Raw genomic sequence first — 26,362 nt, 5'->3', positions numbered from 1 at the left:
GCAAGTAATGGTATAGAAAGACAAATAATTTTTTTAAAAAAACAAAATAATTCACATGAACCATAAGAAATCTGCCTACATTTGAAGATGTTTAGAAAAATAAATCTCCATTTAAACAAAGAGGAAGATGAGGTTCCATTTGTCAGTTAACTGGAATCTGTCACCTTTCTGAAGAGGAGACAGAATAACCCACCACAAACTTATGAAAATTTATGATTGGCAAACAAGGTTCTTTACTTTTTAACAAAACAACTATGGCAACCCCACAGATAAATCAAGTTCTGCTATGGGGTACTGTCCGTCCTTCTCTGTTCCCTCTTCTACAAAAAAAGTTAGGTATTTCCAACATCCTAACCAACTGTTACTCTGTGTCACCAACTACATCTCACAGTATCCTCTATCTAAGCATAAAGTTCTGAGACTTGGTTACAGAGCCCAGCTTCACAGAAAGCTAACATCGTCCCCCCAACAAGCACACCACAGCCATGAAACAGAACACATAAAAGAAGATATGGACAATATTAATAATCCACATACATAGTCCATAAATATATAACCCATTCTGCCTCATATCTGTCAAATGCAGTCAAGTGACCCCAGCAGGTGGCTGCAATTCTGCTTCTCCATTTATTTAGAATTAAAAGTTACAAGTTATTCTTTTCCAACAGCTCTAGGACTATTTGTGAGCACTTTATTTAGTCCTCTAAAGGGATGCTTTTTTATACTTTACATATGCTGACCACAATACTGAAAAATAATGGCCACAATACTGAAAAATAATGGCCACAATACTGAAAAAAATACTGAAAAATCTACCATCTAACTGTCAAATGTCAAATTCAAGCTCATTTAATCATCTAATTTACTAGATTCAAAAAAACAAAAACTACTTCACACATTTCAATGAAAGTACAAAACTAAGAATGTCAATTACAGATAATTTAATTACTATCAATTTACTTAAACTAGTCAGTTGATAGTACTTAAAGCACTCACAAACCCTAAGTGGTAAAGGACAAGTAAAGCTGTACTTTTCAATTTTTTACAACTATTTAACATCTCAATTCAAGAGTCAGGCATTAACTCTTACACACAAATGTTCTCAATAGACACAGGGTTTGGGAAGATATATTAAACAGAGTAAGAGGTGTACCACCCCTCATCCAAAAGACTTTGCCATCCTCTTAAAATGTTACATTCTAACATCTGAACAAATTATTATTTCCAGCACTACTGAAGTTACATATAACTAGGAGGAAGGAAGTCATCCCAAGTGTCTTAACACTTATTTCGCCAGTTTCGGGACAATCATAATTCAAGTGCGCTTCAACGTATGAAAACTCCATGAATCAACTAACCCTAAAACCTTATATACATTTAGGGAGTTCTTTTAGGCACTCACACCTAAATTAGGCACAAGTGCCTCATGATTAACCAGAAAGACACAAAAACTGTATATATATGTAAAAAGGTGATGCTCCTAATATGTTCAATTCCAAAAAGGCCCCAAAGCAGTCTGAGATCAAATGCCCTCCATGCAAGAGGAAATTCTCTACTCCTCTTAGTGCCTGCTCAACAGTCCAAGTATGAATTGCTCTCCACCAGGGTAACTGCCCTGCACTTGGGGAAAACTTCATTTCCCAGGACCGCGGTGGGTCAGCCTCATTAACACAGTCACAATCTCACTTCATGCCCCACAACTGCCCTGCCTAAAGTCACAATAAAGCCTTGGAGTGTTTGGGGTTTTGTTTTTTGAAATATTAACACATGGGGGACTCATTGAAGAGAATCACAGTTAAGAAGCTCTTTTACGTGGGTGCTCAAAGTGTAAGGGACCAAGGGAGTGAGTGGGTAACACAGAGGGTCCTGGACTCCCAGGATTCCCCAACTCCAATTCCAACTTGGTGGGTGGTAACCAGAGTCCCCCACCACCACCATGCCCCTTTCTTCACCCTCCTTGACCCAACTCCTAGGCCAGTGCCTTCGTTGGGCGCCCTGGTCTCAGCTCCAGCCCTGGGGCTGAAATGCAGTGGCAGGGAGACATTTAGGCCTCGCCTCCCAGCGGCCTTCCTCCCCGAGCAGGGGCGGGAGGGGACCCAGGAAGCCGCGCTCGGTTCCTGGGGGGGTGGAGGGCCTAGGCCGCGCCTCCCAGCCGGATGGCCCTAGGCCTCGGCCCGCCCGAGGCGGGGCCCGGGGTCGGGGCGGCGGGCTAGGCGCCGGCTCACCCACCTGGGTTGCCAGTCATTCCAGCTCCGTGGGTACTTGGTGCCGCCGCCGCCGCCGCTGCTCAGCCGAGACCCCGGGGCTCTGCGGCTCATTACCTTCCCCGACACGACATGGCCAAGCGCCGCCGCCCAAAGAAGCGCGAGTCGCCGCCCGAACCGACCGCCGCCGACACTCCGCTCCCGCCTGGGGTTGAGGAGGAAGCCGAAGAGAAGAAGAAGGAGGAGGAGGAGGAGGAGGCGGCGGAGGGCGGGGGAGGCGGACGGTCGTTCCGGGTTCCGCCTGAGCCCGCAGCGCAGGACGAGGAGGCGGGAGCAACGCCGCGAGGGGGAGGCGGAGGAAGGGGAGGCGACGTTTCTTCCAGGGCCGAGCGCGGCCCGCGACGCCGGGACCCAGGAGGAAGAGGACGACGAGGAGGAGGCGGTGGCGGCGGCTGCTCACGCTCACACAGCCACTGCTTCCCCGCCTCCCGGCTCCGCCCGCCGCGCCGCCGCTGCCGCACGGCATGCTGGGAGCGAGGGGCGGTGTCGGCGCCCGCCGGGTCAGGGGAGAGGGGAGGGGCCGGCTACAGGGGGCGGAGCCGGGCGGGCGCGGCGAGCGGATCGCCCTCCCGCGCTCCGGACTAGCTTCCACTCCCTGCGGACCGTGCCAAGGTCCCAGCCCCGCCGCGGGGGATCATGGGAGAGGGGAATCTCCGCCACCACCCTCAAACACACACCCTCCCAAACACTCTCCGGAAAGCATTAGACCCCCCGAGGGCTGCGCAGTCAGGTGTAAACAGGCATCCAATCAAGGACCCGGGGTGTCTCCGCGCGCTCACACGCACACACTGGCGGGCGTGCCCTTAGGCTCACGTGGGCGCACTTTCCCCACCCTATTCGGTAAAAAGTAAAAATAAAGAGCGGGTGGATAGTCCCCTACCCAGCCCCCTCCGGAAATGTGCCCATGGAGTCCTTTCACCTTGACCATCTCTTCCCGGTGTAAAAAACTAAACTAAGTAGAGGGAGAAAAGGGAATCCCCTTTCCCCCCCGCAATGCCTGTCCCCTGCAATGTGAACTGTGCTTTCAAATCCTCTCACTGTGTAACACTTGCCCACCTTCCCCACCAGAAAAACCTGGCTGGTAGGGAGAGGGTTACACACCTGAGCACTTTCCCCTGCCCACAGTCCCCCTGGAAAGATTTCACGAAAGCATCTGATACATGCTGTGGGTGCAGATGCATAGAGAAAAGCCGAACAAGATGCACATCAAACAGGTTACAGGGGAATTACCTTTGGGGACGATAGTCAAAAGGGTCTTCACATTTACACAGAGGGTCTTAGCCTATTTTATGTTGCAAGAAGTCAGTTTTTACATACTACCTGTGTAATTAAAAATGGTTACCTAAAGTTCTTGAAGATCATAAGACTTAGGTATTTCCACACCCACACCTCCTCAACCTTGGGCTCCTTGCTTATGCCCACCAACCCCTCACTAAGGTATGATCCTGCCAGCTCTAAAAGATGGAAAATTCATTGGGATTCTCTCTTACCTTCTGCCTCTGCCCCCCCACTCCCCCCTCCACCCCGTGCATGTGTGCTCTCTCTCTCTCTCTCAAAATAACTAAATTTGAAAGACGAGAGAGAGAGAGAGAGAGAGAGAGAGGAAGAAGGAAGGAAGGAGGGGAGGAAGGGAGGAAGGGAGGGAGAAACCTCTGAACCTCGGAACTGGGGCTGATATTTGACTCAACACAGAAATTCCCACTAGGTCAGACCCAAGCCAAGGTCACGAAGTGTGTTAAAAAAAAAATGAACAAGATCTACATCAAGAGGGATATAGCTCAGGTACACACTCCATCCCAAAATTTGCCCATACCAGCCTACCTCCCTCTTGCTGACAAGAGGATATGAGGCAGTGTTCTACCTGTTTGGAATAAGAGGCCCAATGAGAGGTGTCCTTTCTTCCCTGTTTATCCTTCCCTCTTTCCTATTCTCCTGAGAGAAAAAGTCCCTCTTCAATAAGGTCTCAAGATTAGGGTCCCCTCACTCAGTATGGTCGTCTCTGGGAGACTATTATTCTTGCCACAAGGTATTTGGGTTCTATTTGTTTGTAATTACTGTTTAATTACATAAGCAATAATGAATACATTGTCCTCATATGACTTTTGAATATTATACAGCCTAATTCTGATTTATTCTTTCGTTCAACATTCAGCAAAATTTATTGAGCATCTACTAACTAGGTATTTGGGGTCAGGACAGTAATCAAGACTCCATCTCTGTCCTAAAGGAACTCCAGGAGTAGGAGTCAGAAAGATACATCTATTCTTAGAAATGACTGAAATAGTTATTTTTGCTCACTTTCCTCTCTCTACAGACCTATCAATCTGACCAGAAAGGCCCCTCTCCCAAAGCCTTTTCTTAATTGTAAGTTCTGAGATTCCTTGGACCTGCTTTCCTCAGTTCTTGTACTTTTTTAAAATTTTTTTTAAATGTTTATTTATTTTTGAGAGAGAGACAAAGTGTGAGTGGGGGAGGAGCAGAGAGAGAGGGAGACACAGAATCTGAAGCAGGCTGCAGGCTCTGAGCTGTCAGTACAGAGCCGGATGCGGGGCTCGAACTCATGAACCGTGAGATCCTGACCTGAGCTGAAGTTGGACGCTTACCGATTGAGCCACCCACGTGCCCCCAGTTCTTGTACTTTTTATGCTCCAGGTGAGTTAGTGCTCTCCTCCCCTCCGATCCATGAGCAAATGGCTGATGGGGCCAATTAATCATTTTTACTTCCTTAAATAGTTTATTGTAACAACGGTACAGTAACCAAATTATGTTAGATTCCAAAATGATTTGCAGCACAATAACTAGAACCTTAGACCCCTAGGAAAAATGTCAGGGCCCTTTAAACTTTTCAAATTACAGGACAACAGCAGAGTAATTCGAGGATGGGCTCTGGGTTCAGATTCCAACTCCTCTGCTTGAAACTGAGGGAGTATCAACAAGGTCCTGACTGTCACAGTGCCCCAGTGTCTCATCTCTAAAATAGAGATAATAGTACTGACTTCCTAAGACTATTGAGAAAATTAATTGAGATCTCACATGTAAAGGGCTTGGCACGGTGCCTGCCGCACAGTTAACAATCAATAAATGTTAGCTAGAAATCAGATCTACTGATTTCTACAACTTCTCTGAAGCACATGGCTATGTGGATAATATTTGATCAATGAAGAAGGAGAAAAAAGGAAGTAGCTGTCCTAGGTTGTCCCCAGTCGCTCCATCAACTGCTTCTTGTTTGTCATTTTTTTTTGTACTTCTCCTATAGAAATAATTAACCCTCAAAAGCACTCAGTGTTGGCAAAGGGGTGGTGTGAGGACACAGACGGTCGGGGTAAGTGTCATTTGGCAGCAACTTCCTGGAAAGCAATTTAAGAGTATGTATCCAAAGATTTTAAATTGTTAATACCTTTCCCCTAGTAATTCCTCTTCTGGGAATCTATCTTCAGGAAATTTCCCATGCTGCAGCTAAAGTGGTTTTTTCTTTCTTTCTTTCTGTTTTTAAGATTTCATTTTTAAGTAATCCCTACACACGACATGGAGCCTGAACTTACAACCCCAAGATCAGGAGTCGCATGCTCTACCAACTGAGCCAGCCAGGTGTTCCAGTGATTTCTTTTTTTTTTTTTTTTTTTTTTTGTTTACTTATTTTGAGAGAGAGAGAGAACACACTCATGCGAGAGAGAGCAAGGGAGGGGCAAAGACAGAGGAAGAGAGAATCCCAAGCAGGCTTGGACTCTGGGCTCAATCTCACAAACTATGAGATCCCAACCTGAGCCGAAATCAAGGGTCAGATGCTTAACCAACTGAGCCATCCAGGTGCCCCCTCCAGTGATTTTCTTTTTAAATAAAAATCAGATCATTTCACCATCCTACTTAAAATCCATTAATGGCTTCCTATACTTCTTAAGACAAAAACTATGAGCCTACAAGAGTCTGTAAAAGCTGATTTCTCCTACATTGCAAACACCCTACGGCAGCTCATACCTGGAACAAGATCCTAATGGTGGGTATCAATTTTGTCTTCATAGTAAACTCCCCACACCTAGGCTGCACCCTGGACCAATTAAATTAGAATCTCTCAGTGTCAGCCCAGGCATCAGTATTTTTTTTAAGTAATCTCTGTGCCCGATGTGGGGCTCAAATTCACAACCTTCAGATCAAGAGTTGTATGCTCTACCAACTGAGCCACCCGAGGGTCCCCAGGAATCAGTATTTTTTTCTTTTTTTGAGGCTTCCACAGGGGATTCTAATGTGCAACCAAGACTAAGAAACACCACTTTTGAGCCCTGACAAAGTTATTGGTGTCCCCCTACACCCAACCTTGCCTCCCAGCATATGTGAGCTATAAAAAACAATTTTCTTTTTTTATGGGAAATTTTAAGCATTTCAAGTTTTTTTTTAAAGTTTATTTATTTATTTTGAGAGGAGGGAGGGAGAATTTCAAGCAGGTTCCCTACTGTCAGCACAGAGCCTTATGTTGGGCTCGATCCCATGAATTGAGAGATCATGACCTGAGCTGAGATCAAGAGTCAGACACTTAACCACCTGAGCCAGCCAGGTGCTGCTATAAAAACAATTCTAAACCACTGGAGGAAAAGAAATGAAAGCCCAGTTTTTCTCATGGCAACTACTTGGATATTTCAAAAAAAAATAGATCAAATGTGATCAACTCTCAAACTTTGAAAAAATGTCATCTTGTTTCTTTTGGTGGCTAAGCTTCATGGTTCCATTAGCACTTCTCCCCTTCCACTCAGGTCATCGGGACTGATTCTCTGTTCGCAAAGCACACTGAGCCTCTCCAGACTCTGGGCTTTTGTGCTTGCTGTTCCCTCTGCCTATAATGCCATTCCTACACTTGTTCCCATCAGAGTTGAGATGTGGGTAAGGTGAGGGAAGCACCTGGGGTACCAAATTTCAGGAGGCATTCACTCTTAAGATCATGCAAACGTTGGGGCGCCTGGGTGGCGCAGTTGGTTAAGCGTCCGACTTCAGCCAGGTCACAATCTCGCGGTCTGCGAGTTCGAGCCCCGCGTCAGGCTCTGGGCTGATGGCTCGGAGCCTGGAGCCTGTTTCCGATTCTGTGTCTCCCTCTCTCTCTGCCCCTCCCCCGTTCATGCTCTGTCTCTCTCTGTCCCAAAAATAAATAAAAAACGTTGAAAAAATTTAAAGAAAAAAAAAAAAAGATCATGCAAACGCTAACGTTGCACAGGCATAGACCAGCAAGTGAATGCCTCCCTAAATTTGGGGGGTCTAGGCACTTCATTTGCCTCATCTTAGTCCTGGCACTGTTTTCCATGGTCCATCTCCATTCTCTTGAGAGGTTTTCCCTGACCTCCCTGCCCAAAAACCTAGCCAATGTCCTATTTAGGAACATTCTGTCACACACCCTATTTCTTTTCTTGGTAGCACCCATCACCATCTGCCAGTATTGGGTTTCTTTGTACAATTTATTATCTGTCTCACTTTTAGAATAGGACCTCTGTCTGTGAAAGCAGAGTCCACACCTGTCCATCTCTTCCCCGTCAATCCTCAGCACATAGCACAGCACCTGGCCCAGTAAACACTCAAAAAATAGTTGTGGTTGTTGTCGTTTGTCTTTTTTTATATGTTTTATTTATTTGAGAGAGAGAGAGAGAGAGAGAGAGAGAGAGAGTTAAAAGGAGCAGAGGAGGGGCAGAGAGAGAGGAGAGAGAGAAACCCAAGCAGGCTCCATACTCAGCTCAGATCTGGACACAGGGCTCGATCCCATGACCCTGTGATCATGACCTCCAAATTAAGAGTTAGACACTGCACTGACTGAGTCACCCAGGAGCCCCTAGATATGAAGAATTCTTTCTTTTTAATTTTTTTAAACGTTTATTCGTTTTTTGATAGAGAGCGTGAGTGGGGGAGGGGCAGAGAGACAGGGAGACACAGAATCTGAAGCAGGCTCCAGGCTCCAAACTGACAGCACAGAGCCCGACGCGGGGCTCAAACTCACAAACCGTGAGGTCATGACCTGAGCCGAAGTCGGACGCCCAACCAACTGAGCCACCCAGGCACCCCAAGAATTTTTTTTTTTTTTTTACTTATGTTATTTATTTTGAGAGAGAGAGCACACACATGAGGGAGGGGCAGAGAGAGAGAAAGAGAGAGAGAGAATCCAAGCAGGCTCCACTCTGTCAGCAAGGATCCCAATGCAGAGAAAAAAGGAAGGAGAAAAGACCTAAGAAGAAAATGTATCAAATGTACTTAATATCTATGTCCTGTGATCATGGGATCATGGGTGATTTTTTTTCTTATTGCTAGCTTCCTAATTAGAATACAGACATGGTAGTTGTAAAACAAAATTCTTTACAAGGTTAAAAGTAGGGATTCAGTAAATATGTGTTGAACAAATGGACAAAGAATGGATACTCTCAGGGTGTGGCAGTGACCCACACAAACCAATTAAATAAACTCTGGCTGAGGTATAGGGTCTTAGCACTAATAATAGTGACCAACTCTGGTTAACGTTTATTGAGCATTTACTAATGCCAGTCACTGAGCTGAATGCTCTGTGTAGGTTACTTCATGGAATTCTCCAGAACCACCCTAGGATGTCAGTATCTCTGATGCCAGCAGGAACTGAGCAGCCTGCCTAAGGTCACACAGCTGGTAACAGGCAAGGACTATGACAGGCAGGGACAGAAGAGACATATGGTCCTGACCTCACATTCATCATAGGCCTCAGATTTAGATCTTGAATGTTATTGCCTAATGAGGTTATACACAGAGTCCTGGAGAAACACTGATGGGAAAGAAGTCCGGATTTTAAAATTGTGCACCCATGGGGCACCTGGGTGGCTCAGTCAGCTGAGGCTCAGGTCTGACTTTGGCTCAGGTCATGATCTCACAGCTTGTGGGTTTGAGCCCTGCGACGGGCTCTGTACTGACAGCTCAGAGCCTAGAGCCTGCTTGGGAGTCTGTGTCTCTCTCGAGCTCTGCCCCTCCCCGACTCGTGCTCTGTCTCTCTCTCTCTCTCTCTTTCTCTCTCTCTCAAAAATAAACATTAAAAAATTTTTTAATTTAAAAAAAATTGTGCACCTTTAGAAAAAATAAATACATAAAATAAAATAGTGCACCTTGCTAGTCCACACCCCTGTAGGGCTTATGCATGAATCCTTCCTAATAAATGATAATTATTACCTGGTGAATAAGTAATTATATTGCATTGTTGTTTTTCCCCTTGTGTTAAAAGTGTTCAGTTGTAAAAACAGAACTCTTAAAATAGACCATAAGTTTTGTGCCCTATTTGCTATTTCTTATACATTCTTATATTTCTTAAATCAGAACCTCAAAAACTGAGTTGACCTGAGCCTTTAACTTCTAAAAGACCCTGGCATCAGAATTTAAACATAGGCCAAACCCAGAGTCCTCAACCACTGGGATTTTTCTAGATAGATCTTCCACATTTCCTAGATAGATACTTCAATTTATATCCTGAGTAAATAAAAGACAAGGCTCTCTCTCTTTTGTTTCCTTTGATCCTTAGATCTGGCAGAGGATTAACCCCAATCAGGCACAAGAATTGAGGAACCCCATTCTCAAACAGTAGACTCAAGTACAAGAGTGATTTTTCAAACACACTCTTAAAAGCAAATTCCCAGCATAGAGACATTAAAGCAGATTTTAAAAAAAGAAAACCCTCAGCCCTCTTATACGTGCTCCCAGCTAGGAAATCTTTGTCACAGGTCAGGCTCCCTCACTAAGGGCTATTTTTGAGTTTTCAAGTTGGTGCTTGGAGGAATTTGGCTGGGAAACTCATGACACATTTGAAATCTTCACTCAGGCTGCCTCAGCTTGAGGCAAGGGCCAAGCTTCTATGAATCAGGGCACAAGCCGTGCTGCCCAGTGGCTCATGCATTCTCCGAACAATTAAATGGGAGGACGATGATGCCCAGCCAAAGCTATTTGTGACTTATAAAGTGGAGAAAACACAGGGTGAGATCCTCCAGTGTGGCCCTGCAGGTGCCCAAGGATTTGCATGGCCACTACTAAGGAACCGGCTCCTTTGCTTCTGAAGATTACAGCAATATCAGGGATATATGTCAATAAAATGCAGATTATGTAAAAAAATTTCCAACTCTAAGTCATTGCCATCTATTGTCAGTACGGTTATCATTTAACATTTTAAAAGGCTATCCTGTGTATGTTTCTTTCTTTAACATTTTGAAAGGCTATCCTGTGTATGTCAATGTCTTTCTTTCTGAAGAATTGGGTTGAACGGGGGCAAAACTTTTTATTTTGAATGTTCGTTGACAAGTGCAGTTGGGCCAGAGATACCGCATCTTCCTTTCTCTCTGGCATTTTTTCAAATGTTTATTTTAGAGAGAGAGAGAGAGAATGAGAATGAGAAAGCAAGGGCAGGGCAGCGAGAACGGGAGACGGAGAATCCCCATGAGATCACGACCTGAGCAGAAATCAAACACTGGACACCCAAGCGTCCAAGCGACTGAGCCACCCAGGTGGCCCTCTCTCTGGCCTTTAGTAGGCGTTCCTAGCAGTCTAGCCCTGGGTTTCTTCCTTGTGTTTTGACCCCTGAGTCTTTCCCTGAGTTCCTCACCGGCAAAAGCCTTCTTAAATATCTTGCCTAAAGTCAGGGCCCACCGAGATCGAGTTAAAGAGAAAGGATATTAATGTGGGCTGGGGACAGGAAGAGGAGGTGGGCAGATGGAGGTTAAAGTCAGGGTAAAGGAGAGTGGCTCCTGCAGTTTTTCTTGTCACTGCTTGGAAGTTACCCAAATCTGATGATGATGGTCATGATATACCATTCATAATAACAGTAACTAACATTTGTTGGGCTCTAACTACTTGCCAGTCACAGTGCTGAGGGCTTTACATAACTAGCTCAGTGCTCTGGTTATAAGCAGAGGCCTATAAAGGACATGAGTTGCCAAAGGTGACATCGCTGGTGAATAGGGTTGAAATTTAAACCCACATGTGGTTGCCTGTCTCCATGCTGCCCCTCTGACTGACTTCAGCCAACAATCAACCCATTCTGTCAACTTGTACGAAGAGTCCATTTTCTTAAAAACAATCAGGTATAACAGTCGTTTTTTTTTTTTTAATTTTTTTTCTAATGTTTACTTATTTATTTTTTGAGACAGAGACAGAGCCAGAGCACGAGTGGGGGAGGGGCAGAGAGCGAGGGAGACACAGAATCCAAAGCAAGCTCCAGGTTCCGAGCTCTCAGCACAGAACTGGACGCGAAGCTTGAATTCATCAATTGTGAGATCATGACCTGAGCTGAAGTCAGATGCTCAACCGACCGAGCCACCCAGGCGCCCCATTTTGCTTTTTTTTTTTTTTTTTTTTTTGAGATTTTTTTTTTAAGTAATCTCTACACCCAACCTGGGGCTCGAACTTACAACCTTGACATCAAGAGTCACATTCTCCACTGACTGTGCCAGCCAGGTGCCCCAGGTCTCATAAGTTTAATTCATTTAAGTTAAAGAGTTAAATTGCAGGGGCGCCTGGGTGCTCAACTGGTTAGGCATCCAATTCTTCACTTTGACTCAAGTCATGATCCTGGGATTGTGAGATGGAACCCCTAGTCAGGCTCCATACTGGATGTGGAGCCTGCTTGGGATTCTCTCTCTCTTCTCTCGCTCTTGCTCGCTCTCCCTTTGACCCTCTTCCCAGCTTTCATTCTCTCTCTCTAATTAAAAAAAAAAAAAAATGTAAGAGTTAAATTGCCTACCAAGTAAGACAGGTATAAATATTTCCTTCCAGAGTACCTCTGAAATAGAATTTTTCATCCTCATTAGTGGACAGCTGTATGTGTCATAACAGAAACAATCCCTTCGTCCTATGCCAAGGAAGCAAATGAAGGCTTGTTCTGGAAGGTCTTTTGTGCTTCCACAAAATGATTCGGATGATTTGAAGGTCACACTGCTGGCATGGCGTTTGGACTGTCCCCCAAGCATACCACCTCTTAGGGGACCCTTCCTGCTGAGCCCTGGAAGAAGCTTCTCAGAAAAAGCATGATTTCAGGTGGCTTTTGGATGAAGGGGAAGCAGATGGCCGAGTATTACATCACCTTTGGTAAAGGAAGCAAATTCGAAAATAATAGGATGTAGAAAAATAATAGCTTAATCTCCAAATCATCATTGAGTGTTTGGGAAGTGTTTATTCTCAGCAAATACCAGGGAGAGAAGAGAGCTAGCGAAAGAAAAAGCCTGGCCCTGTGCTACCATTTTAAAACAGAACCCACCTTTTCCGCCATTTTGTTAAAATAATAATGAACACTCACCCTAATTATATTTATTTCTTTTTATATGTATATATATTTTTAATTTTTATTTATTTTGAGAGAAACAGAGCCAGGGTGAGTGAGGGAAGGACAGAGAGAGAGGGAGAGAGAGAGAATCCCAAACAGGCTCCATACTGCAAGCACAGAGCCCAATATGGGGCTCCAACCCACAAAACTGTGAGACCATGACCTAAGCTGAAACCAAGAGTCGGGTGCTTAACGGAATGAGCCACCCAGGCCCCCCTTATATTTATTTTTGAGAGAGAGAACAAGCAGGGGAGGGGCAGAGAAAGAGGGGGACAGAAGATCTGAAGTGGGCTCTCTGCTGACAGCAGAGAGTCTGATGCGGGGCATGAACCCACAAACGGTGAGATCATGACCTGAGCCAAAGTGGGACACTTAACTGACTGAGCCACCAGCTGCCCCTATATTTATTTCTAACCACCACTATTTCTCAAGCTCTTTGAGGTTATTTTATTTTATTTTATTTTATTTTAGAGAGAGAAAACATGAGTGTGGGAGAGGGGCAGAGGGAGAGAAAGAGAATCTTAAGCAGGTTCCACACTCGACATAAAGCCTGACACAGGGCTCGATCCCACGACCCTGGTGCTGAAATCAAGGGTGCCCAACCAACTGAGCCACCCAGGTGCCCTGCTAGGAGGTAAATATTATCAAATCCTTTTTTTCATAGGAAGAAACTGCACTCAAAAAATGCAGTGAGTTACCTGCCTCAGGCCACACAGTTTGATAAGTGACAGAAACTGGGGTACCTGATGCCAAAAACACCCCTACCTGAAAACCACCTAAGGGGCATATAAGGAGGACCATTTTTCTGACTACATTATAATGTATCATGAAATGATGATTTCATGATGCATAAAATTCTAAACACCTAGTCACTCTTACCAGTGAGGTATGTTTTGGAGAACCAGGCTTTAATTTTTTTTTTCTTGATATATGTTCATCTGGAAAAACTAGTGGCAGGTACCCCAGAAGGATAGTAGCAGTTAAAAAAAAATTTTTTTAATGTTTATTCTTTTTTGAGAGGAAGAGAGACACAGCATGAGTGGGGGAGGGACAGATTGAGAAGGAGACACAGACTCCAAAGCAGGCTCCAGGCTCTGAGCTGTCAGCACGAAGCCCAATGCAGGTCTTGAACCCACAAACCGTGAGATCATGACCTAAGCTAAAGTCAGATGCCCAACCGACTGAGCCACCCAGATGCCTCAGTTATATGTTAAAGTAATGTCTCTTTGTTATATTCTCTAGTTTCTTAACTTTTCTCTATTTGAAAAACTGTTACATTGTAAAAACTCTTTCTCAAACAATTCTCCTCTTCTGGTAGATCTCTGCATCCCTGGAACACAGGATGCCTTCCTGTGCCTACTGTAGTTAAAGTCCAAATTCCATGTCTCCTGCTCCTCAAACCTCCATGAATAATGAGATAAATGGATTACTATAGCCATCGTATTCAGCTAGAAACCATTCTGTATGTATACACATGTAAGCGTGTCATCTGTGCAGTACCACATGACCCCACACTTAGAGAAGCCTTAAGTTTGCCGCCATCTTGAAATACGTCAAGGATTTTGAAGGGGCTCCGCGTTTTCATTTTGCAGTAAGACCTAAAAATTATGTAACCAGTTCTTCCTGGTACAATGGGCATGGCACAGGGGTCAGCAAACTTTTTGTATAAAAGGCCAGAGAGTAAATATTTCAGGCTGGGCAGGCCATGTGATCTCTGTTGAAACTACTCAACATTGCCATAGTAGTGGAAAAGCAGCCACAAATAATGTCAACGAATGAGTGAGCCGTGCTTCAATAAAAATCTAATTACAATGACAGGCAGCTAGCTATATTTGGTACACAGGCTACAGCATGCCTATCCCTGGTATAGCACCCTCTTTCTTAAAGACATATTATGGCAAAGTAATAACAATAATAATCACAGCATAGTCCATCTTCTTTTATTATTTAAAAAAAATTTAATGTTTATTTTTGAGAGTGAGAGACAGAGTATGAGTGGGGCAGGGGCAGAGAGAGAGGGAGGCCACGGAATCCAAAGCAGGCTCCAGGCTCTGAGCTGTCCCCACAGAGCCCATCCAACACGGGGTTCAAACTCACACACTGTGAGATCATGCCCTGAGCCAAAGTCAGACACTTAACTGACTGAGGCACACTGGTGCCCCATGCACAGTCCATTTTCCACACACAGATGATAGGAATGTGTTCCTTGGCTGCTGGGAAGCCTAAATAGGGGACAACGTGTGAGAGTGGTGTACCTGCTCTTTCCATTTGTCTGTGTAGATCTGCTCTCCATCCTTCTCCACCCTGCTCTGGGCCCCAGAGGTTGACCTGTATGGACTGCAATGGCAGAATCCTTGTCCTTGTCTTCTGCCAATAGGAGCCACCACCAGATGGGAGAGCGGGAGGAGAGTGATGTGTGTGTGTTTATTCCTCCAGGTTTGTCCCTGCAGTTCACCTAGAGGTGACTGCATCCCTCTACTGAAGGCCACAGTTCCTTACACATCGCTGTCTTCGTCCACCTGTCTTTTCCAGGGCCTAATGGTGAGAGAGGCTCCTGGCTGTTACTAGCCCTGGGTTACTGCGTCTCCTTTGTTAGTTCAACAGAACTCTTCCCACCCCTCTGTAGATAGTTCCTTTATTAAATTTTCTTCCTATTTCCTTGACTGATTTTACCATATGTTTCCCAAAAGCACCTGACTGATACAGTGAGGCAATCACTTCAGCACAAGCCACTACCACTCTTGGAGCTGAAAAAACAAAAGGTGCTGCCAGAGCCCACAGCCCTGGTCACACCTGATGGAAGATGTGGGCCAGGTCTTTCCGCTGGGCACTGGAGTCACAAAGGTGATTCAGGGGCAGAGGCAGAGAAGGGGAGAAATGCCCTGGCCTCTCTCCTCCTCCTGCCCTCCAGTCTCGTGCCAGTGACTGTCATTGGTTGAACCCGCCAGGAGTCAGCTCACTTGAGAGCCTGGGAAATGCAGCCTTCAGGGATCAGTGTCTTGCATGGCAGAGCAGAGTAGGGGAGGAGTGGGGAATGGCCGAGGACAAAGTCCCAGGCTCAGCACAGGAAGGAGAGGTTGTCCTCATAAATAAGCAAACTTTCAGAAAGCTATTTGGAAACAGTATTGAGAACATGCGTTAGAAAGATTTTATAAGGGCGCCTGGGTGGCTCAGTCAGTTAAGCATCAGACTCTCGATCTCAGCTCAGGTCTTGATCTCAGGGTTCGAGTTCGCCTCACATTGGGCTCCATGCTGGGCATGAAATCTACTTGAAAAAGAGAAAGAGGGGCGCCTGGGTGGCTCAGTCAGTTAAGAGTCCGACTTCGGCTCAGGTCATGATCTCACGTTTCGTGAGTTTGAGCCCTGCAGCAGGCTCTGTGCTGACAGCTCAGAGCCTAGAGCCTGCTTCGGATTCGGTGTCTCTCTCTCTCTCGGCCCCTCCCCTGCTCATGCTCTGTCTCTCTCTTTCTGTCTCTCTCTCAAAAATAAACAAACATTAAAAATTGAAAAGAAAGAAAGATTTCACAGTCTTTTTCAGAAAAAAACACTTAGACTTTATGAAAGGGGTCAGTAGATTAAAACATTAAGGATCCCTCTGTTGGTTTAACTTTTCAAATATGTGGCAGAGTTCATTGACTAGGAAGACCCTGATCTCTTTATCAAAAGTTCCCAATTTAATCTAATACCAAAAGTAGAGGCAATGAAAGGAAAAGTAGATTAAGTTGGACTACCTACTACAAAATTAAGAACTTCTGTGCATCAAAAGACATTGTCGACAGGGGCGCCTGTGTGGCTCAGTCGGTTAAGCCTCCACCTTCGGCTCAGGTCATGGACTTCAAGCCACGCACCGGGCTCTGTGGTGACAGCTCGAGCCTAGAGCCTGCTTCAGATTCTGTGTCTCCCTCTCTCTCTGCCCCTCCCCTGCTCCTGATTTCTGTCTCTCATAAATGTTAAAAAAAATTTTTTTAATAAAAAAAAAAAGACTATCGACAGAGTGAAAGTGAAACCCATAGAATGGGAGAAAATATTTGCAAATCATATATATCTAAAAATGGGTCGATATCCAGAATACATGAAGAACTCCTACATTTCAACCATGACAAAAGAACAAGCAACTCAATTTAAAAAACGAGCAAAGGACTTGAATAGACATTTCTCCAAAGAAGAAATGCACGTGCAAAGATGGTCATCGTCTCTAATCATTACAGAAGTTCAAAACAAACCCCCAGGGGCTCCTGGCTGGCTCAGCTGGTAGAGCATGTGACTCTTGACCTCAAGGTCATGAGTTTAAGCCCCACATTGGGTGCGGAGCCTACTTGAAACAAACAAACAAACAAACAAACAAACACAGTAAGATACCACTTTCTGCCCAGTAGGATGGCGATGATAAGTAAATAACAAACAAGCAGAGAATAACAAGTGTTGGTGAGGATATGGAGAAATCAGAACCCTTGTGCATTGTGGGCGAGTGTGCAATACGGTACAGTACAGCAGCCGCCATGGAAAACAGCGTGGAAGTGCCTTGACCAATGAAAAAGCAGAAGTATCATATGATTTGGCAATTCTACTTCTGGGCATATACCCGAAAGAATTGAAAGTGGGGAGTCAAACAGATCATGTGCACACCTGTGTTCAGAGCAGCATTATTCACAATAGCAAAAGGTCCAAATGGACACCCAAGTGTCCATTGATGGGTGAATGGATAAACTACCATTTAGTTTATATATGTTTCTACATACATATATAACATATGTATGTATATATGTATACACATGCAGTGGAATATTATTCAGACTCAAAAAGGAAGGAAAGAAAGAAAAAATAACAACAAGGAAGGAAATTCTGACATGAGCCATAATATAGATGAAACTTGAAGACATTATGCCAAGTGAAAGAAGCCATACACAAAAGGATGAATACTGTGTGACCCCACTTATATGAGGTACCTAGAGTAGTCAAATTCATAGAGACCAAAAGTAGAATGGTGGATGTCAGGGGTGGGTAGGGTAGGAAGGAGAGTTGGGGAGTTATTATTTAATGGGTGGATTAGGTCACGGGAGGATGAAAAGGTTCCATGGTGGTGATGGTAGCACAACGACACGAATGAACTTGATGCCATGACTACACATATAAATGATAAATTTTATGTTATGTATATTTTAGCACAATTTAAAAAATGAAAGAGAGAGAGAAAGAACAAGTCGTGGGAACGAGCACTATTGTCTATTTAATAGCTCTGCCTTCCTAATGTCAACAGGGAACAAAAATAACAATCGCTTTTATTTTTGATTTTCTTGATTATGATTTTTTTTCATCTTGCATAATAGAAACTTTTATTTTACCTTACTTTAATTCTATAGTTAACATGCAGCGTTATATTAGTTTCAGGGGTACAATATAGTGATTCAATAACTTGATACGTGACTCAGTGCTCATCATGGCAAATGTTACTCTTAACCTCCTTCACCCGTTTCACCCACCCCCCTACTTACCTCCCATCTGATAACCATTAGTTTGCTCTCTACAGTTAAGAGTCTGTTTTTGGGGGGTCTTTTTTTTGGGGGGGGGGTTGGTTTGTCTCTTATTTTATCTGTTTGTTTTGTTTCTTAAATTCCACATGAGTGAAATTGTAGGCTATTTGTCCCTGACGGCACTTAAATGGCCCTCTCTCTCTCTCACACACACACACATTTTTTTTAATTAAAAAATGAAAATAAAATAAAATAAAAGAGAGGATGTGGAGAAAAAATAACCCTCACACACTACTGGTGGGAATGCAAACTGGTGCAGCCACTGTGGAAAACAGTATGGAGTTTCCTCAAAAAGTTAAAAATAGAATTACCATATGATCCAGTAATTTCACTACTGAGTATTTACCCAAGGAATACGAAAACACTAATTCAAAAAGATATATGCCCCCCTCCCGTGTTTATGGCAGCATTATTAAATCTTTTTTAAAAAGGTTTACTTATTTTTGAGAGTGAGAGAGAGAGTGCAAGCAAGGGAGGTGCAGAGAGAGATGGACAGAGGACCACAAGCAGGCTCCACCCTGACAGCAGAGAGCCTGATGTGGTACTCAAACTCACGAGGCACAAGATCATTACCTGAGCCGAAGTTGGACGCTGAACTGACTGAGCCATCCAGGTGCCCCTGCAGCATTATTTATAATAGCCATGTTATGGAATCAACCCACGTGGCTGTCAATAGATGAATGGATAAAGATGTGCTGTATGTACTGGGGCACCCGGATGGCTCAGTCGGTTGAGCATCTGACTTCGACTCAGGTCATGATCTCGCAGTCCTTGGGTTCAAGCCCCGCATCAGGCTCTGTGCTGACAGCTCAGAGCCTGGAGCCTGTTTTGAATTCTGTCTCCCTCTCTCTGTGCTCCTCCCCCACTTGTGCTCTGTCCCTGTCTCTCAAAAATAAACATTAAAAAATAAAATAAAATAATTTTTAAAAAAGGATGTGCTGTATATATACAATGGAATACTAGCCAGAAAAAAGAATGAGATCTTGCCATTTGCAACAACATGGACGGATCTAGAGAGTATAATGCCACACGAAGAAAGTCAGCCAGCAGGGGAGGGGCAGTAGAGAGGGGGAGACAGGATCCAAAGTGGACTCCATGCTGACAGTAGAGAGCTGGATGTGGGGCTTGTTCTCATTAACCTTAAGATCATGACCTGAGTCAAAGTCAGACACTTACCTGACTGAGCTACCCAGGCACCCCCTCTTTTATTTTTTAAAATCAATTTGTAATTTAAATTATTTTTTAAAGTAATGAATTAATAGACTTTTATCTATATATTTTTTTCTTCCAAGTTTTTATTTAAATTCCAGTTAGTTAACATACAATGTAATATTAGTTTCAGGTGAAGGATTTAGTGATTCAACACTTTGACACAACACCCAATGCTCATCACAGCATGTGCCCTCCTCAGGGCACCTGGGTGGCTCAGTCAGTTGGGCGGCCGACTTTGGCTCAGGTCATGATCTCGTGGTCCATGAGTTCGAGCCCCGCATTGGGCTCTGTGCTGACAGCTCAGAGCCTGGAGCCTGTTTCAGATTCTGTGTCTCCCTCTCTCTGACCCTCCACTGTTCATGCTCTGTCTCTCCCTGTCTCAAAAATAAATAAAATGTTAAGAAAAAAAAATTAAAAAAAACAAACAAAACATGTGCCATCCTCAATCTCCATCACCCATTTAACGCATCCCCCTGCCCATTTCTCCTATGTATGTATGTATTTATTTATTTTTAAGTAACCTCTACACCCAACGTGGGTCTCAAATTCATGACCCCAAGATCAAGAGTTGCATGTTCTTCTGACTTAACCAGCCAGGTGCCTCTATAAATTTTTCTTATGTTTTATTTTCAGAAATAATTTTTAGATTAAAAAATATTGCTGGCACCAGTTGTATCCATCAGAAGAGAGTTTGGGAAAACTTTTGAAACCTAATTAACTATATTCAAAGTCTTTGGAAAAAAGAACATGTAAATAAGAGTGGTAGCTTAGAGGTACCTGCCTGGCTCAGTTTATAGAGCATGTGACTCTTGATCTCTGAGTTGTGAGTTCAAGGCCCATGTTGGGCCTAGAGCTTACTTAAAAAAAGGGGTGGTGGTGGTGGTAGTTTAGATTGATAGTTTCCAATATGGTAGCCACTGGCCACTTGTGGCTATCGAGCACTTGAAATGTGGCTGGTTCCCACTGAGATATACTGTAAGTAAAATATTTACCAGCTTTCAAAGACTTATTGCCAAAACTAGAGTGTAAAATATCTTTTTAATAATTTTTATATTGATTATATGAAGTGATACTATTTTACATATATTGGGTTAAATCAAATATACTATTAAAATTAATTTCATTTCTCTTTCCTTTTTTAAAGGTGGCTACTAGAAAGCTTAAAATTATATATGTAGATCAAATCATGTTTCTGTTGGACACTGCTGTGCTAGATAAAGGATAAGAATGTATCCTTTATTGAGCACTGTCTAAGGGATGACACGGTATCTGGGCAGCTCTAGAGATACAAGCTATCCCATGGTCATTGGTTAGTTCATTATAGTTTCTGCTAAGAATTATCTCCCAAGGTATCCTCATAAGACCTAACCTTTCTACCCTTCAAGGCCCATATTAACTCTTACATATAATTTATTTTTACCTAAGAACTTAAGGAACTTCTCAGTTTTCTGACCCTATGGAATTATACCACTCATTTTGTCACGTAAGTGCATCAAGTCTTAATTTCCCAATCAAACCAACATGAGCAGTTTGTAAAAGTTTTGACTTTGTGGGTATCTAGCTGGCTCAGTTGGCAGGGCATGAGACTCTTGATCTCAAGGTTGTGAGTTGGAGACCCACACTGGGTGTAGAGATTACTTAAAATAAAATCTTTAATTTAAAAAAATAATAACATAAGTTAAAAATTAAAAAAAAATAGAAGTTTCTGATTTGGGGTTGGGAAACACACACAAGAAACCAATGCATTCTGCTAGTCTAAACAACAACAGACATCAATAATCAATCACAAGACTATATCCAAGACAGACATTAAGAATCAATCACAGCATATGCTCCCTCCAAACCCACTGAAGGTCTTATTATCATTTTCAATACAGAGCTCTAGGCAGCTACTTCCCACTGATCAAAGTTGTCATGAGAAAACTATTTGTCACCTCTGTAATAGAATCATTTAGGAAATAGGGTTGACTGAGTAAATAAAGCAGAGAGGCACAAGTTTAAATTTCTCTCTCTCTGTATCACAGGCTATATAACAACAAAATGAGGTCAATACATGAATTTCATTAATAGTGTGTCTGAGTATGTTATTGTTGCCTGATATCAAGTATATGGGAATTCTCATGTTTTTATTCAAGGCCAGGGATGTTGGGAAGCATGTTGTCTGTCTTCCTTGACATTTTTTTCCTAGTGGTTACCATCATTCTCTCCTGAAGTGGGTACAGAGCAAAGGGTAAGATCATCATATACAAAGGCAGGGTCTCCAAAGTGTTTCAAGGAACACCAGTGCTGTAGGATGCTAAGAAATATTCAAGAAAAAGTGAATTCTCTAGTCTAATAAGTGAAAACACTGGGTTTATAAAAAATTAAAGGGTGCCTGGGTAGCTCGGTCAGTTAAGCTTCTGACTCTTTTTATAATTTTTTTTAAGTTTATTTATTTTTGAGAAAGAGACAGAAAGAGTGAGGGGGGAGGGGCAGAGAGAGAGGGGAAGAAAGAATCTTAAGCAGGCTCCACACTGACAGCGTGGGACTCCAATGCACAAACCAAGCGATCGCGACCTGAGTGGACACAAAGAGTCAGACTCCTAACCAACAGAGCCACCTAGGCTTCCCAAGCTTATGACTCTTGATCTCGAATCAGGTCATGATCTCACAGTTCATGAGTTTGAGGCCCACATCTGACTCTGAGATGATGGTGAGGAGCCTGCTTGGGATTCTGTCTCTTCTTCTCTCTACCCCTCCCCTGCTTGTTGCTTGTGCGGTTTCTCTCTCTCTCTCAAAATAAATAAATAAACTTAAAAAAAAATTAAAGTGAGGGGTGCCTGGTGGCTCAGTCTTAGGTTAAGCGGCCGACTTCGGCTCAGGTCATGATCTCACAGTTCATGAGTTCGAGCCCTGTGTCGGGCTCTGTGCTGACAGCTCAGAGCCTGGAGCCTGCTTCGGGTTCTGTGTCTCCCTCTCTCTCTGTCCCTCCCCTGCTCACGCTCTGTCTCTCACTCTCTCAAAAAGTAAGTAAAGATTAAAAAAAAAATTAAAGTGAGTCACTGTTACTCTTCTACTATGCTTCCCAGTTTTTTTGACATAGAGGTCCTGTTTTCAGGACCTATGTTCTGATAAATTTATTTTAGGAAATACTGTTCTAAGGACTCATGCTGATGTTTTTTTTTTTTAAAGTTTATTTATTTTTGAAAGAAAGAAAGTGTGAGTGGGGTAGGGGCAGAGAGAGAGACAGAGGGAAAGAGTGTGGAGCCCGATGTAGAGCGTGAACCCAAGAACCATGAGATCATGACCTGAGCCAAAGTCAGATGCTTACCTGACTGAGCCACCCAGGTGCCTCAGTGATGTTTTATTTTTGAAAACAGGGTGAGGGGGGGCAGTGAGGGTGGTGGTAAACATTGATGCTAGTAATCACCATAGTCTTTCCTTTATTTTAAAATTTACTTCTTCAAACCCAGGCATTGGTAGCCATCAGTTATCTGGCGGTAACAGGTGACATATCATTGTGGTTACTTAGAGTGGAAGACAACTAAGTCATGGTCTGATCCAACCCCTGAGTCTGCTGACGAGGAACCTGGGGCTCAGGGAGATTCAGTCCACTGTGCAAGGTCACCGAATGCATCAATGTCTAACAAATTGGAAAGCTTAAAAAAGATATATATGGTTAAGATATGAAGTGGCCCAGAACTATGACTTCCATTATCTCCGGCCCTTTAGTCTACTCTCATCTATCATTTGTTTACTTGCATCAGAAAATAACATTTTGCAGAAAGACCATGAATGTGGATACACTTGTTTCACTCATTAGAGAGAAGAGATGTATTACAACAAAGAGCACTAGATCCCCAGAGGTCTCTTAGCCTTCCAGAGAAAATCAGGTGAAGTGAAAATCCATGCCGGAGTTCTTTATGTTAATGATGATACTGTTCAAAGAGCTTCACTGGTGTGGAACTCTAGAATTCTGGACATAATTTTACCTGCTCTGAGTTTACAGTGTCCTCACAATGTGGGCCCTGTGACAAGTAAAAAAAAGTTGACAGCTGGGGTTGGCCTCTCCATGGAGAGATTTGCAGAATGTGACAACTCAGCCAACCTCTACTTGGGGCTTAATTCCACACTGTCACTAATAACACCAAAGAGGCCACATGGCATGTGTTTCCCACACCCCATGGCTTCTACTCTCATGCAGCCCAAACAACTTGTTTTCTGAAAAATCTAATTGGCATTGACCTTTGCTAGGTCATGGTCCATCAACGTCAGCACTATTGGCATTTGAGGCCAGCTAATTATCTAGGCGACGGCTGTCGTGTGCCTCACAGGGTGGTTAGCAGTGTCCTGTGCGTCCACTTACTGGATGCCAGAGCAGCCCCCAGCTTGTAATCAAAATATTTTGATTACAAAAATAAGTAAATAAATAAATAAAATATTTTGTAATAAAAATATTTCCGGATATTGACAAATGTCCTTTGGGGGACAAAATTGCCTCTGGCTGAGAACCACCGTTTCATTTTATATCAATCTTTTTTAATGTTTATTTATTTTTGAGAGAGAGAGAGACAGAACGTAAGCAGGGGAGGGGCAAAGTGAGGGAGACACAGAATCGGAAGCGGGCTCCAGGCTCTAAGCTGTCAGCACAGAGCCTGACATGGGGCACGAACTCATGAACTGTGAGATCATAACCTGAGCCAAAGTCAGACACTCAACCAACTGAGCCACCCAGGCGCCCCAAGAACCACTGTTTTAGATTAATCTAATGAGAATGACTGACTAGAGAGTTATTTTCCTGTTAGATGGTGAAGTTTCTCAGATAAGGGACACAGGAAACATGTGTTAATCATCTTTGTATCTTTCCTCCCTGGCACATAGTAGGTGTTCATTCACTGATTTTATTCCACAAGTATTTACTAAGAACCTATGTGACACTCTTCCAAGGGGGAAGGGATATAGCAGGTTTCAAGAAGTTTACAATACAGAAGGGGGAAGATAGATAATAAAAACATAAATAGAGGCATAAGTAAATATATAGGGCAATTTCAGATGTCAAGTGCTTTAAAGAAAAGAATATGGATAAATATGAAAGAAGCCTGCCTTGGCCAGAGACTCCAACATCAATTGGAAGTAAGTTGGTAACAGGATCCAAAAATAACAACGGATTCAACAAGATAAAAGTCTGTTTCTCTCTCAAGGAGATAACAATGGATTAAACAAGATAAAAGTTTGTATCTCTCTCAAGGAGGAGTCCAGAAGCAAGTTATCCAGTTCTGTGAAGGCAGTCCTGCTCCAACAAGTCCTCAGGGATCCAGACTTCTTCTATTTTATTGATCTGCATACAGCCTCCATTTCTAGGGTTAGCTCATCAGCTGCTCCAGCTCTAGCCATCATGTCACATTCCAGCCAGTAGAATGAATAAAAGGGGGGGGGGGGGCGGGGGAAGGCTATGTGCCAATGATTTTTTTTAAGGATGGCTCCTGGAAACTGCCACATTGTATTTCTGCTTGGATTGCATTGGCCAGAACTTAGTCATATGGTCATAAATCATCAAGGGAAGCCGGGCCATTACGGGTACAGCTAAAAATAAGTGGTTCCATTTCTGTGGACAAGGGTGGAGAAGTGTCCGCCAGAGATGGTCAAGGAAGGCCTTTCTGAGGAAGAGACAGTGATGAGAGGAGAGAGGCCATGAGAAGAACTTTCTGGCTAGGGCCCTCAGTTGCTACAAACCTGGCATATTTGACAGATGAAAGTAAGGCCAGTCTGGGGGAAAACAGGCAGACGCAAGATCCCACAGAGCTTTGTGGGGCATTGTAATACGTCTGGGTTCTATTCACCTGCGACGGAAAGCCTTTGGAGGGTTGTGAGGAAGGGAGAAAGGTTATTTGTGCTTTCAGATCACTCTGGCTGCTGTGTAAGGAAGGATAGAAGTGGGAGAAGTAGGAAGATCAGTTCGCAGGCTGTTGGAGTAGAGGTAATAGTGACTTGAACTGACCGATCGTGTGCACATGGTAAGTGATTACACTTTGCCTACAATGCTGTGAGATACTGGGGGGCCTGAATGGCTCAGTCGGTTAAGCATCCCACTCTTGATTGTGGCTCAGGTCCTGATCTCATGGTTTGAAGGATGGAGCCCCTCATGGGGCTCTGTGCTTGCTGCACAAAGCCTGCATGCTGCGTGGGATTCTCTGCTTCTGCCCCTCCGCTGTTTGCACCCATGTGCACGTGCACTCTCTCTCTCTCTCTCTCTCTCTCTCTCTCTCTCACAAAATAAATAAATAAACTTTAAAATATATATGATGCTATGGGATATTGGAGCCAAAGCACATAGGCGTCCATGAGGGATAGGATGTGGGGGGTGATATAAAAAAATTAAGATATTTCCCAACGTTTGACCTGAGCAACCAGTGTGTGATTTATTGGTATAGGAAAGGCTTGGGAGGAGGCAAATTTGGGTCAAAAGTCCTGTTTTGAGCCTGTTAAATCCAAGATGTGTATGAGATCTCCGGGGAGAAATGCCAAGCTGGGAGCTGGATATGTAAGAATGTGGCCTGAAATGCGATTTTGAGAGTCATCAGCCTAAAGATGATGCTTTAAGGGTAAGTGTGAAATCAGTGCTAGAAATAATTGTCTCAGGAAAAAAGGAAAGTTGTACATGTTCAAGTGCAATTAGACAAATTTAAAAAACCAAGAATCATCTCTGTTAAAGACCCTTAAACATCCGTATAAGCCCCCTTCAAAATCATCAAGTACGCAACTCTGGCTCTTGGTATTCTAATTAAACCTGCCTGAGAATTCAAGCACCACTCACAAGGAGCAAAAGGCTTTGTGTCATCATTGGTGGAAAAGACCTGAAAGAGCTTCTCTGATGCATTTGCATCGCATCAGTGCTGTTTTCTGCTTTTTTAAAAAAAAAAAAATTGCAATTGTGGGGGCACCTGGGTGATTCAGTCAGGTAAGCGTCCGACTTCAGCTCAGGTCACAATCTCACAGTTAGTGGGTTGAAGCCCCTCATCTGGCTCTGTGCTGACAGCTCAGAGCCTGGAGCCTGCTTCTCATTCTGTGTCTCCCACTCTCTCTGC

At 43.7% G+C, this 26,362-nt stretch overlaps 1 protein-coding gene across 4 annotated transcripts in view; it reads right to left on the bottom strand.

Moving 5' to 3' along the window:
* SMG1 (SMG1 nonsense mediated mRNA decay associated PI3K related kinase) overlaps positions 1 to 26,362 on the bottom strand; it is a 137,836-nt gene that overhangs the window by 99,100 nt on the left and 12,374 nt on the right. For 2 of the 4 annotated variants that reach the window (XM_078440083.2, XM_078440081.2), the window contains exon 1: positions 2,230 to 2,707. The exons of 1 other annotated variant lie outside the window; for it this stretch is intronic. Coding sequence is in view for 2 of the 3 variants with exons in the window: in XM_078440081.2 (XP_078296207.1) it covers positions 2,230 to 2,318 (89 nt within the window). In the remaining variant the exon portion in view is untranslated. Of the gene's footprint in view, positions 1 to 2,229; positions 2,709 to 26,362 lie in introns of those variants that run through there. One more of the 4 variants, XM_078440082.2, reaches the window with a different exon arrangement.

This window comes from Panthera onca, chromosome E3, assembly GCF_046562875.1.
Source record: "Panthera onca isolate mPanOnc1 chromosome E3, mPanOnc1 haplotype 2, whole genome shotgun sequence".
NCBI lineage: Eukaryota > Metazoa > Chordata > Mammalia > Carnivora > Felidae > Panthera > Panthera onca.
Note: the sequence above shows the minus strand (reverse complement) of the source record. Positions and strands in the feature narration are given on the sequence as shown.